The sequence below is a fragment of the Amphiprion ocellaris genome, chromosome 1 (assembly GCF_022539595.1).
Source record: "Amphiprion ocellaris isolate individual 3 ecotype Okinawa chromosome 1, ASM2253959v1, whole genome shotgun sequence".
Lineage (NCBI taxonomy): Eukaryota > Metazoa > Chordata > Actinopteri > Pomacentridae > Amphiprion > Amphiprion ocellaris.
Window position 1 is genome coordinate 10530814 of NC_072766.1, and position 13685 is coordinate 10544498.

At 38.7% G+C, this 13685-nt stretch overlaps 1 protein-coding gene and 1 long non-coding RNA gene across 2 annotated transcripts in view; one reads left to right on the top strand and one right to left on the bottom strand.

Annotated features, from left to right (window-relative positions):
• Positions 1-44: 44 nt before the first annotated feature.
• On the bottom strand, positions 45-11387 carry ric3a (RIC3 acetylcholine receptor chaperone a). The gene is made up of 6 exons (XM_035949319.2): positions 11192-11387; positions 6194-6405; positions 5928-6003; positions 5131-5227; positions 4497-4654; positions 45-4352 (listed from the first exon to the last, which is right to left on the bottom strand). The coding sequence occupies exons 1-6, from the start codon at positions 11307-11309 to the stop codon at positions 3559-3561; spliced, it is 1455 nt and encodes a 484-aa protein (XP_035805212.2). The 5' UTR covers positions 11310-11387; the 3' UTR covers positions 45-3558.
• LOC129348608 (uncharacterized) overlaps positions 7353-13685 on the top strand; it is a 181417-nt gene continuing 175084 nt past the window's right edge. The window contains exon 1 of the long non-coding RNA XR_008601222.1: positions 7353-7633. This is a non-coding gene — a long non-coding RNA (uncharacterized LOC129348608). The remainder of the gene's footprint in view (positions 7634-13685) is intronic.

Here is a 13685-nt window from a genome sequence, read left to right on the forward strand (position 1 = left end):
TCCTGTGGATGTGTAATCTTGTACATGAAAGCAGTAGAAGAACATAAAATGAATACAGAAATACTTTATTTGAGACTGAGCAGCAATGCTGTCTCATACTTTTTACAACATGAACAAAAAAGGTTGCATGACTGTTAGATACAGTGCTTTGGAGAAACTGCATGCATAGAGTGTGGCCTATTAGTTAATTCTGTACGAGTGGCAGTGTGATATGCAAAGCCGATCCATTGTTAAGTGCTGCTCTGGCACTTGCAACACAAAACAGTTCCAACATTGCTGAGAGTCATGGATTGGAAACAGACGGATGTGAAATCCTGTGGTGACTATCTGCATTGTGCATGGTTTCTAGCGGCTTTGCCTCTTTTTCTGTTTTTCTCTTTGGATGATCTCGTTTTCTGCTTTGCATTTTTGTGTGATCAGAGAGAACACTGGCAATGAGGGTTGTTGCTTGATTTTACAGTTATATCATCAGTATGTTTTTCTTTTTATCCTGAGACTGAGAATAAGATGGATATGTGTGTCCTTGATCATCTACAGATTTACAAAACAAAAAATGTTCGTATAATTTACTTTGTGAGTCGCAACCAGAAAGGTGTCAGTCAGATGTATATTTTTTAGTATTTTACACCAACAGACTGATGCAAATGCAAGAAATCGGTCATGTTCAAAAAAGACGATGTTGTGCAGTAACACTAGTAACTCTAAATGTAAAATGTTATGTCCACACTTTCAGTATGATATATGATTTTGGCAAAGTAGATGATTTAGAATAGTAATAGTATGTTTCAAATGACCTGAAAAGTAATTAAAGTAGATATTTCTTACACATAGTATTTTAGTGGAGAGTACAGAGGGTGAAAAGAAGATCTGGTGTATCTAGTAATATTAACTGATTTATGAATTTGCCTGTTTACATGTGCCACTGAGGCACCACTAACAAAGCCAGCGCTCTCAAACTGCAGTCTGTGAATGGATTGCAGCCATTGTTGTTGCTAGTAGTTGTTACTAGGACTGTGTTTGATGTTTGCTGCAAAACCACTGAGGTTTATTGAGGTTACTGAGAACAAAAGCTGCTAAAATCTAAAATGCCTGGCAAAAAAAAACAAACAACAAAAGATGCCATTATAGAAATTGTATGTGCTTGCTGGTTTAGAAAGCTACTTTTAGGGAGTTTTTGCTCAATGTTGACTGTGACAATTATGAAACATCTTCCAGTCTAGCGTAAGAACCAGACTTTGTACTTTCTGCCATCTTTTGCTGTTTTTCAGTCTTATTGAATCTGCTTGCCTTTGAGCAAGGCAGACCACTCTCAACTGAAGTTAGTCCCTGAACCTCCAGCTGTGGCTGCCTAGTGCTCCAATGCAGTTAGAATAAATCCAGGTCAGAAGACAGATTACTGTGCAGCGTTTAATAAGGTGTAACTCAATTGCATCAATCTCCAGAGGCAGCGACACACCAAGCAGCTAATGACTTAATTTTGGTTGGTATCGAAGATATACTGTGCTGTAGCAGCTGAGGGTTTTCTCACCACACACATTAGAAGCAACATTTTACCACTCTGATTTGTATTTATAAATCTTCATGCTCACATTTACCCTTCATGCCCACTTAAGAAGGCCTTTTCCACCACCAGCACCGCCTCTACACTGGGTGCAGGCTCAAAGGTTCCTATTTCTATGATAATTCTTGCTGGGGTTTATTTGCAGTGCTACCTGGATTTTATTTGTCGTGTTGCTGTCCATTCGACACTGTTGCGCCACATCACCACAATTACTACAGCAAGCATCTGCAGGCGTAGAACCACACTGAGTCACCAGGGGGAGCCAAATGTGCATGTCATAGTGAGGCTTTCCACACTCCTTATTTACTTCAGGATTTTCATTTGTAATAAAATTTTGGTTTTGTTTCCTGTCGTCTGCTGTGAGCACTCATAAGTTCTGTGAAATGACTGACATATTTTTTAAAAAAAAGGCCAGCTGGAGCCATTAAAGCCATCCTTGTTCGAAACAATCTGATGAGCAGCCACTAGCTACATAATGATCTTCAGTTCGGTAAGTTAAATGCACTTTACACCCACACAGTTGTTCATAATTGATCGAAGTGATTGCACTTATTCTCTTCCACTGACCTGAAAAGAGGCCTGATCAGGTAAATAAAACACTAGTGTGGCTGAACCTTAGGTGTACAGTGCCTTTAAAATTCTGACTATGTCACAGTGTGATGCATTTGACAAAACTGACAAGAAAAGAGGCACATGAGGACCTTGTTTAATGAAAATTTTCACTGATTAAATGCTCTTGGTCTGGTGTATTTCCAGGGTGAAGTAGGGGAAAAAGCATTATCCTGTGGCTACACTGAACTCTTAACATATGCAGAACCGATGGCACGTCATTAATGTACACTAATATCAACAAAAATGGGACCACTGGGTCTGAGCAGCATGTAAGTGGTGCATTTGAGTAGCTGCAACATAAAAATAGAATTAATTTCATATTATTTGCACGGTGTGTTCAGCCCTTTTACACAGAAATGAGTCATAAAGAGTCAATATGTGTTTTTCATTTAGTGGAAAAAGCTACTTTTTATGAAACAGGGATTTAGGAGACCTGATCGCCTCGTCTGCATTTATTTACCAGTAGCTATCAGCCAACAGTTGCTTATTCACTGTATTCCTAATAGAATCCTCTATAGTCTGTGGAATTGAACTTATCCAGATCACAGAACCTAATTAACACACTTAAAGTTTCACAGCATTGTAGTTGGGTACAGAACCAAAAGAAACAAATAACAAAAAGAGAGTTTCCATATTTTTTTTTTTGCCACAGACTTGCGTACATACAGCGTATGTGTGCTGCAGGTGTAACCACTTAAGGGAAACATCTTGCATATGTTACATGTTCAGTGTAGCTGCAGTGTTGCAGGTATTAGAAGCTGTTGTTATATTCATGGTGTTAAAACTGAGGTAGGCCGCATTTTTTGTCATGATTAGCCAAAGAACCCATACTAACCTTTCAGTATTTTGCGATTAACTTGGTCAGAGAGGAAACTGGAGTCATGCACCTACTTTTGGCTCTGTTTTCATGCTGTAGCAAATCTAACCAGCAACGGGAGACTTTAGCCAATCACAGCTCTTTTCCTCCAGAGTGTGTAAAATAGCACATAAAGCAATGGAGTCAGTAGTTAGAGCAGGATATGGTGGTGGAATAGGTTAGCTGAAGGACTCTCAAAGGGGGTCAAATACTGCATGAAGCCACAAACGAGTGTTGGTGGTTGTCAAGTGGTCATCTGTTGGATAGGGATTAGAGTAAAGCAGGACGGCGGTATATTTTTACATTTTGGATTGTTTTTTTTGCTTTTTGCTGTTTTCCAAATGCTTGCCTACCTCAGCTTTAAAGGTGACCTTTTACTTTTTTACTTAAGAACAGCGCTGAGCGTCCCTCTTTATTATGGGTTCTACAGTTTAACCATATAAAGGATAAATATAAACACAGTGTGAATTCAGGAACATTGAGTCCACTGTATGTTTAAAGACTCATTGTCGACACAGGAAAAAGTCCTTTACGTCTCTCTCCTGTTCCTCATCCTCAGCCCGCTCACCCCGACATCTTTAGGCGTCTCTGCACGGATACGACCATCACCCTCCACAGGAGCTGACACCAACAAATACTCTTCTTTATCCTCCTCTGATTCCTCCTCTGGGTTTGAGCCGCCTTCGCAGCTGAACTGCAGGCTTTCTGCCTCCATCACTGGATCATCTTCATCAGCTTCCTCCTCTTCCTCCACTTCTGTCCCCTCGTCCTCTTCCTGCACCTCATCTTCCTTCTCCTCTTCCTCTTCCTCCTCCTCTTCCTCCTCCTCCTCATAAGCATCCTCTTTAGGATAGCGGAAGACATCTTTGTGCTCACTGAAGCTTATTTGCTTCTTTCCTCCACTCTGACACTGAAGCTCTTTGCTCACCTCCAGTCCAATTCTGACCTGCTTTCCTCCGACAGCCGGTCGGGGTGATGAAGTAAGCAGTAACTGTCTTTTCTCTGCTTCTTGCTCCTCCTCTTCCTCCTCCTCCTCCACGTCTTCCTCCGTTTCCTCCATGTCTTCCTCCGTTTCTGCCACTTCTTCCTCTTCATCCTCATCTTTTACCTCTTCCTCCCTGTCCTCCTCTTCTTCTTCTTCATCTTCATCTTCCTCTTCCACTACAGATAGTTTCCTTGCCATAATCTCCTCCTCCTCTTGCTCCATTCTCTCTGCCAGGGCCTCAGCAGTGGGCTGGTTGGTGCATTCCTCCAGTATAAACTCCTCAAATGCACGTCTTTCACAGGAATCATCATACTCTGGGTAGGTCTCCTCTGGGTAGCCTGCATTTGTGTGTAAAAAGAGGCCTTATTTGATGTTCGGTATGAGAGTTTAGGTGTACAAAATGGCTTCATGTAACTAAAAGTGTGTTTGATTTTATAGGAGACAGATGCGGCTACATTGGAGATTCATATTGAGGCTTGTACCTTCCCAGTCTGCACTGTAGGGAACCTCCTCAGCCTCCATCTCTGGGGAAGCTCCCTCCAACCGACCCTCTTGCATCAGCTGTGTAATCTGTCTCAGTTGCCTAAGCAGTTTCTCCTCCTTCTTTGATGTTGTGGCTTTACTCTTCCTCCTTCTGCCACTAGAGAGCAGCACACATATGATAGTCAGGTCAGACAGTTATGTTCAGGGACATCACTCCATGCCGTTCAGTAAACTGTTCTTCCAACTGTCATATTCATACTCAGTTTTTCTTGAATTCTTAAAGTTTTCAGTTTCGATGAATTGATACTAATAAAAATCACTAAATTACTAAGTCTAATAGTTTTTATTATGTTGCTAAAAGACATTATTTAATCCAAAAGCATGTCCAAAAGTAAGTATTCACAGCTAATGTTTCCTTTCCTTATTCATTAATTTACTCTCTAAAGAATTTAAGAGGTAAGGATACTTCAAAGAAAATAACAGCATATCTTTTAAGTGAAATTTGCTTAAATATGCTTTTCCACTTTTGCATAATTTCCTCTTTCATGTCACACCTAACCTGATTTATCCTAAAATGAAGTCATTTCTTTTATATTTCACTGCTTGGGATGTTACCAGAAACATAAATTTTACCTCCCAGAACAATAACTCTTCCCAGAGACAATCCTGTCCATCATCCTTTCTGTTCGTAGCAGTCTCTCCTGGAGCCTGACAAGCTCATAATCAGTAGCTGTATGATTTAGAAGAGAAAACATTGCTTTAATATCAAAGATAATGCATTCCCAACCTGGCACCATACGTACAAATTATATGCAAGTTTGTCACCATATTTTGGGTTTTTGTACTAATCTGTAATTATACACTGCCTGGCCCAAAAAAAGTCACCACCTGGATTTAATTAATCAAATAGGTAAGAGCCTTCCATTGGATAATTCCTGCAGTGATGAATACGTTTCAGCTGCAACAACTTATTTAACCCTAGCTGATGCAGTGAGGAGCTTCTCATTTCTTAAACAACCATGTTGGAAGACACATCCTGTGGTCATGGAAAGGAGGGTCAAATTATTGGCCTGCATCAAGCAAAGAAAACAACTAAGGAGATTTCTGAAACTACTAAAATCAGGATGTGCTGGAGAAGACTTTGCGCAGCGGTCCGATTCTCCTATCATCAGTGTAAGATCTTGATTAAAAAAAATAATGCATCTCTGGACACAAATAAATGCTGTGACATTGCAGAAGCTTATTGAAACGATGCCACAGTGAATGAGTGCCATTCTCAAAGCTAAAGGTAGTCCAACAAAATATTAGGGTGTGTGACTTTTGTTTTGGCCGAGGAGTGGATATAAAAAGCTACATTTTGACAAATCCAATTATAATAGAATGAAAATGTTAAAGTATTTAGAATTACAAATGCTGCTGAAGGTACTTACTAGTCATACTCTCCATGTTTGTCCTGGTTACTGTAGTGTAGCTTCCTGATTTATTAGTCTTCCTCTTGCATGTCAACTGGGAACATAAACGTGGTCATGACTAGAGTCAGTAATGCAGCAAAGATCAACATGGTATTTTTCATTAAACTACATTTAGATGACATATAATTCAGTTTATTGCATTGTATTATGGTATAGTCTGATAACACTTATTGACTCTTATTTTCACAAAGCCTGCTCACCATGCAGGTCAGTCATTTATTTACCTTATAGATTATATAAAGGATGTAAAGGAGGATCCCAAAGCCATATATTGGTATCACTTGAGCCATCAGGTTGTGCTTTTTGCCTCGTCCGATGCCTTTTACTTTTACTTCAACACTGTGTGTCAGCGAATACGAAGTGTCGACACCCCACTGGTCGGGGTCCGCTGGTACTGACAGTTGATGCATCACAGGAGGGTAGAACCCAGGTCCAACTGGAGGAGACAGAAATCAGTCGATCAATCATTTATTAAAGCTAACGTATCCTACAAATATCCACGTGGAGAGTCCATCTTCGAAGGGTAACTTTCATCTAATACCGTGGCTCAATTATTTTCACTGATGAGTCATTGGCAGATTATTGTTTGGATTCACTGATCAATCTTATGTATTTACAATTTTCAACAAAATTTGAATTTCCCAGAGACCAAAATGATATCTTGTAATATTTTTAAAAATCTATATATTACTAGTTACATTATACTTTTTCATGTACTCTTGACATTACCTGGATGTATCATCATTGATGCTTCCTGGGGTCAGTAAGTGTTTCAGGGCTTTCAGTATCAGACACGCTCACCTAGACAACCCAGCCAGGGTTGATCAAGCTCTGGTTTGTGTCCCGGTAAAGGTACTAAACCATCCACAGCTCTCCTCTCCTGATCCACATCCACCCTGAAGCAACTTCTGCTGCCTCTGATCAGCTCCATGGCCCTTCACTTATCATAGAAGCATCAGCTCATTTCAGCTTTGCATTGTTCATGTCAGAAATGAATTATACAAGTAATAGGAGTAAACTGAATATCACTGAGTTATTTTTAATTGCAATCAAATTGTGTCTCAATGAATGATGTGATTCTTTGTTATCAGCTCAAGACAGGAGGGGGTTGAAACAATTCTTCATTTCTGCATTTTCTGCAACACAGTAAAAAACTGAAAATTCTTTCTAGAGTTTATACTCATTATTTTCTAGGCGTGATCATATTGTTTACATTTCACCTATTTACACATAGGTGTCGCTGTTTCGTGTTAATTAACTTAAATTCACAATTGTTTTCAGGTGAAAGTGACTCTTCCTCTACGCGTCTCTTTACCCAAACACACCAGACAGGTAAACCAGTGACGTCGAATCATCCACGTGCTTGTCTTGGCCCTCTTTAACCGGCACTACATGTCAAATCGTTGTTATACGTTTGAAATTGTTGCGCAAAAAACAATAGCCATCGTTTTCACGACGTACTGTTCTAAAACAGTCGCCCCAACATTAGAAGTCCAAACACGCGTCCGTTTGGTGGCCAAACAAGCATGTTGGCCTGATGCCACTCAGCAGTTACAGATGGAAACTGGCCACCAGACAACCACTGAAGGAAATACTTCTTTGCCTTAACTGTGGATTAAAGAAACATACGACTGCAGACAAGAGTCCCTGTTTGGAGTAGTAAGGTAGGAAACTGCGACATTTGTTTGTTTGTTACACTTACGCACAAGGACGCAGATCAAAGCACGGTGAGGAAATACTGAGGGAAAAGGGATTTATCAGAGAAACAAGCGTTATGATGTGTGCAAGTGACATTTCTAACGTTTACTTTGCTTGATTTGTTTGTTGGTCAGCATAATTGGTTTGGTCATAGAGTATTTCTGGTCAGTGTGTGGTTCTTGTTTCGGTGGATTTTGAAAGCAGCTTGATTCTTGGTTGGCAGACAAGTTGCTTTTAACTGAATCAGCTTCACACAATAAACTCAACGCAAATGCGTGTTAATACGAGGCCGTGATAAGATGTAATGAAACTCATCAAATCAAACTATTTTCTCATTTTTAAAGTCAAAACACTACCCCCACATGCTAACAAAATTGTATTTTCAGCATTAGGTGATGTACAGAATAAGAGTTGCCTACTTTCTAGAAATCTTGGACACTGCTGTAACTCGCAGTCACTCCACTTTCTCTGCAAATGGCTCATTCCTCTTGTAAGAATATCCTCTTAGTCCAAGCAATTTAAAATAGCATTCTAGTTTTGACTGCAATTTTTTTTACACACAGTATCATAATGACTTATGGTGTGAACTTTCAGAGCTTCTTTATGCATTTTTGGTGCAAAAATGTGAATAATTTCCGAATATTCTGGTTTGTTTGTGGTCAACTGACAAACCTCTGTAAATTTATATCTAATCAGATGTGTCCCTGTTGTGATGACTGATCCATTTTGACAGCACCTCCAGATCTCTGCTTGTCAAGATGTTGAACTGATATCTAGTTAAGTCCAAAACGGGCCTTTCCATCTCAAATCATCACATTTTTAGAGCAATTTCTGCTCCACTATCTCTGATATGCCTGAATTTTTATTGCATCAAATATAGATATTTATAAAGATATGAGAAATTTTTAACAGTTTTTAAAATAATATTTTATTGAAAATTGCACTTCAGCCCTTTTTTTGCACATTGAAATTTGAGGCTATGTTTGGTTGATGATATATGAGGTACTGTTAAACATAAAGGCCTGAAATTTTCACAATTCTTTCTAATTTTACCATTGATTGGAGACAGGTAGATCAAGTCATGTCTGATTATGGGTGAGTTGAAATATGTAAAAAAAAAAAAAAAACAACAACAATGTTTTATTTCATAAAGTACCTGGTCACAAAGCTGAAAAGAAAGCTATTTTCATTTTGTAGCTAATTGAGCAAAAGTTTGGACACACCTTCTCATTAAATGTTTTTTCTTTATTTTCATGACTATTTACATTATAGATTCTCACTGAAGTCATCAAAACTATGAATGAACATTTATGGAATTATGTAGTAAACAAAAAAATGTGAAATAAGCCAAAACATGTTTGATATTTTAGATTCTTCAAAATAGCCACCTTTTGCTTTGATTACTGCTTTGCACACTCTTGACATTCTCTCCATGAGCTTCATGAGGTAGTCACCTGAAATGGTTTTCCAACAGTCTAGAAGGAGTTTCCAGAGAAGCTGAGCACTTGTTGGCCCTTTTTGCCTTTTCACTCTGTGGTCCATCGCATCCCAAACCATCTCAGTTGGGTTTAGGTCAGGTGACTGTGGAGGCCAGATCATCTGATGCAGCATTTCATCATTCTCTTCTTGGTCAAATAGTCCTTACACAGTCTGGAGGTGTGTTTGGGGTCATTGTCCTGTTGAAAAATAAATGATGGTCCAACTAAATGCAAACTGGATGGGATGGAATGTCACTGCAGGATGCTGTGGTTGCCATGCTGGTTCAGTGTGCCTTCAATTTTGAATAAATCTCCAACAGTGTCACCATCAAAGCACCATCACACCTCCTCCTCCATGCTTCACGGTGGGAACCATGCATGTGCGAAGCATGTCTTCTGCTTCGCACAGAGACATGGCGGATGGAAGCAAGGATCTCAAATTTGAACTCATCAGAGCAAAGCACAGATTTCCACTGGTCTGATGTCCATTCCTTGTGTTTCTTGGCCCAAATAAATCTCTTCTGCTTGTTGCTTTTCCTTAGTAGTGGTTTCTTATCAGCTATTTAACCATGAAGGCCTGATTCACACAGTCTCCTCTGAACAGTTGATGTAGAGATGTGCCTGCTACTAGAACTGTGTGTAGCATTTATCTGGGCTCTAATCTGAGGTGCTGTTAACTTGCAATTTCTGAGGCTGGTGACTCAGATGAACTAATCCACAGCAGAGTTTATTCTTGGTCTTCCTTTCCTGGGGTGGTCCTCATGTGAGCCAGTTTTGTCGTAGCGCTTGAAGGTTTTTGCAACTGCACTTGGGAATACATTCACAGTTTTTGCAATTTTCCAGACTGACTGACCTTCAATTCTTAAAGTAATGATGGACTGTCGTTTCTCTTTACTTAGCTGATTGGTTCTTGCCACAATATGGATTCTAACAGTTGTCAAATAGGGCTGTCAACTGTGTACCAACCTGACTTCTACACAACACAACTGATGGTCCCAACCCCAATAAGAAGGCAAGAAATTCCACAAATTAACCTTGACAAGGCACACCTGTGAAGTAAAAACCATTTCAGGTTCTACCTCATGAAGCTCATTGAGAAAAGGCCAAGAGTGTGCAAAGCAGTAATCAAAACAAAGGGTGGCAATTTTGAAGAATCTAAAATATAAAACATGTTTTGACGTATTTCACACTTTTTCCATGTGTTCATTCATACTTTTGATGCCTTCAGTGAGAATCTACAATATAAACAGTCATGAAAATAAAGAAAAACCTTTAAATGAGAAGGTGTGTCCAAACTTTTGACTGATAGAGTAAATAATATGATTTTTTGCCTTTGAAAATATTTGATATATCACTCTAAAATGTCACAAATAGCATTTTAATTATCCATTGTTTCTGCAATGTTATGTTATATAGAATTGTTTAAATCAAATCGGAGATGGTCAAGCAGAAGGCCCCTCATGATTTAAACTATGATGACCTAATGAAAAACTTATTTCATCTTAAAGAGGCCTTATATTATTCTTTTGCTTATAATTAAAGTCTGTTGGAGTACAGTTATTATATGTGGTCAGTGCCCAAATGTTTTTACATCCAAGTCACCAAACATAGCAGCTGGATCAATGTCATTCCTGACATAAGACTTTATAAAAATAACACGCAGAGCAGCAAGAACTGTTCTTCCAGGTTAGGATGGGATTTTCTAGTTTATCTTATATAGATTGCTGTAGATCTCGACAAACATGTTTAAAGAGATTCAAATGTTCTTCTAGAAATACATAATTTTCATATCAATACAACATATAACATACACTTGTTCTTCAAAATGTGTAATATGCATGTTTTTCCTTTTACCCCTCATTCATTGTATAACATTATGATAATGAACATGTGTGCATGAGGATGGGGCCTGGAGGCCTGGTGCACTTTGCATAGAGTAACATCTGGCAACAACAACAACAGCAGCAGCAGCAGCAGCTACAAAAAAAAGACAGGAGATGGAGCAGGATGGAGATGGATAGATGATGATCTGATAAGCCGCCTTACCCTCAGGCTGCCCCATCTCCTTTTTCCCTCGGGGTAAAAGCATTCTGGGCAGGAAGAGAGAAATGCAGAGAACAGAGCATGATATAAGAGTAACCTTCTGGCAAGTCGTTATAGACATTTTGTCTCAGAAAATGACAGCCATGCGTTTATTTCACTTGAGCAGCAAAGCTAGTATCCACAGATGTCATCGCTCTCATCTGGTGATGTTTCTGCCCAGATTAGACCAGATTAGAGCTGCTGCATTCAAGGGCTGTGTGATAAAATGACTACAAATCCTCAAAAAGGGATCATTTGGCCTTGGATACTAGTGTTATTCTTACTTTTGCTCATTCTTCTTATTATAACCTTCAATTTTGATGGACACAATGTAGGATTCTAGTGTGAGGCTTCATTACAGCCGTAATTCGAGTTTGATAAACATGTCAGACCGATGGCTTTTGATCGAAAGTCCATCACTATGATTTGTGTGTGGGTGTGTGTCTGTGTGTGTGTGTGTGTATGAGAGAGAGAGAGAGAGAAAGAGAGAAAAAAAAAAACAAGCGGACGAAAGGTTGCCAGTGTTTTCAAGGTGTCCTGGTCTCGTTTGGTATTGATCTGGTAAATTCCCTCGGTTAACCTTGTTATTGCTTCTAGCTGACATTTCACATTGGATTTGTCATATTTTGTGGAATGCAGTAAAGAGGTAGTGAATAAGTGGGGAGGATGGATGCATTAACTGTTCTATTTTGTTTGTAGTTGTGAAACTGAGATGGATGAAGATGTAAAAAAAAAAAAAAAAAGTCCACCATTACGATCTGTAAGAATGTTTTTTTTTTTTAGCATTAAGAGTTCAACTTTTAATCAAAAGCAATAAAAACAGCCAAAAACAATCACAAGAAATCAAGAGATTACACCCTCGAGATGCAATCCACCAGAAATATTTTTTACAGCATTGATTGATTATTCCCTGGTGACGGCGTTATTTTAAGAACATCTACAGATTAGGTGTTTTCGATGAGCACTTGAATGCAACATGTGACCTGTCAACCCAGCCTCTCTGCAGACCCTGTTCAGTGCATTTTACAGCAAAGAGCAGCAGATGGCAGTGCAGGCTCAGGTACGAGCCTGCACTCAGCTCAAGAGAGGAGACCGCCTGCTCAGTAACCCAACAGCCAAGCAACTTACAATTCAATCATCTTTAACAGATTTCTACAGCAATCGTGAAAACTAGTAACTAAAGAAGATTTTTTTATTTTCGTTTTCCTCTTCCTCAAACCATGTGCAGGTTTATCACATTGGCGGCTCACTAGAGACGCAACAGCTTATGTGCTTGTACAGTATTAGCATGCAGTCAACTCTAACATGGCATCACTTCATCATCACATGTGGGCCTCAGTATTATAATCTGTGTTAGAAATATATATATATATATATATATATATATATATATATATATATATATATATATATATATATTAAAAAAAAATGATAGTTACTCAATTAGAAAATTATTCAGTTTTTAACTTAATTGCCCACAATGCAAATCAAAGAATGTTAAAAATGGTCTTGTTTCAATTCAAAATGAGACAGTCAATTGAGGACAAACATTAGGAACTGAGCATTAATGAATCACATGACGACGTAGATCTCGATGCACTTTAGTGATTAAAAATCTCATAAGAAGGCTCTACAGTCAGCATTCTACTAACATACTGTGAAATGATGCTGTAATAGTGGTTTTTTTAAAAGTTTTTTGTAGTAGTTGTGTGGGATTCTTCTACTGTCAGTTTTGTATGTAAGAATAACTGGAATAGAGAAAAAAAATAAGGCAGATTTGATTAGAATTTGAAATAGTCATCATTTTTTCAACTATTTATGACATTATGATAAAATACGGTGTATTGTTTTAAATGTACATTACAGTTTAGCACTTTAGCTCAAACATGTATGAACCTTTTCAATACATAGTGCACAACATCTAGGGGTTTAAAAGTAATTCGACAGATACAATGAGGTCAAGTAAATCATTAAATTAAAGATTTTATGGAAAATCCTTTGCTACCAATGTGTATCTGGAGTCACTAAATGCTTTATATTCTCTGTGGTCATGCCCTGGAAGGTCTTTACTGCAGCCACCCTCACCTTGTTGTTGGTTCTCCCTCCTTTGGTCTGGATTTTAACAGGATATCAAGTTATTGACTCTGCCAATCAGCAATATTCCACCTCTTTTTAATTGTTTTGGTCCCTGTTTTGGATAATTTTCTGCTGAGATGTCCTCCTATAAGATTTGCAGCATTTGACTAAATCAGAGCACAGAGAACGCTTCTGTACAGTCCCTCATCCTGTCAGTTCCATCAGTCGTAAAAATCAGCAATAAATGCCAGTCTGTCAGTTCCATTGGCAGCCATACGTGTCCAAATCATAACAGAGCCACCACCATGTTAACAGATGAGTTGGCATGTTTTGGGTCATGAGCTGCTCCAAACGCTTTCCATCATTTTGATAGACGTAGTTT

Bases quoted from the DNA above. Each gene is read 5' to 3' on its own strand.
- ric3a (XM_035949319.2), bottom strand. From the start codon at position 11,309: ATGTCTATAACGACTTGCCAGAAGGTTACTCTTATATCATGCTCTGTT. The intron at 6,004-6,193 runs GTAAATAAATGA...TTATGTTCCCAG, and splicing joins TCCTTTATATAATCTATAAG to TTGACATGCAAGAGGAAGAC. The intron at 5,228-5,927 runs GTAAGTACCTTC...TAAATCATACAG, and splicing joins AAACATGGAGAGTATGACTA to CTACTGATTATGAGCTTGTC.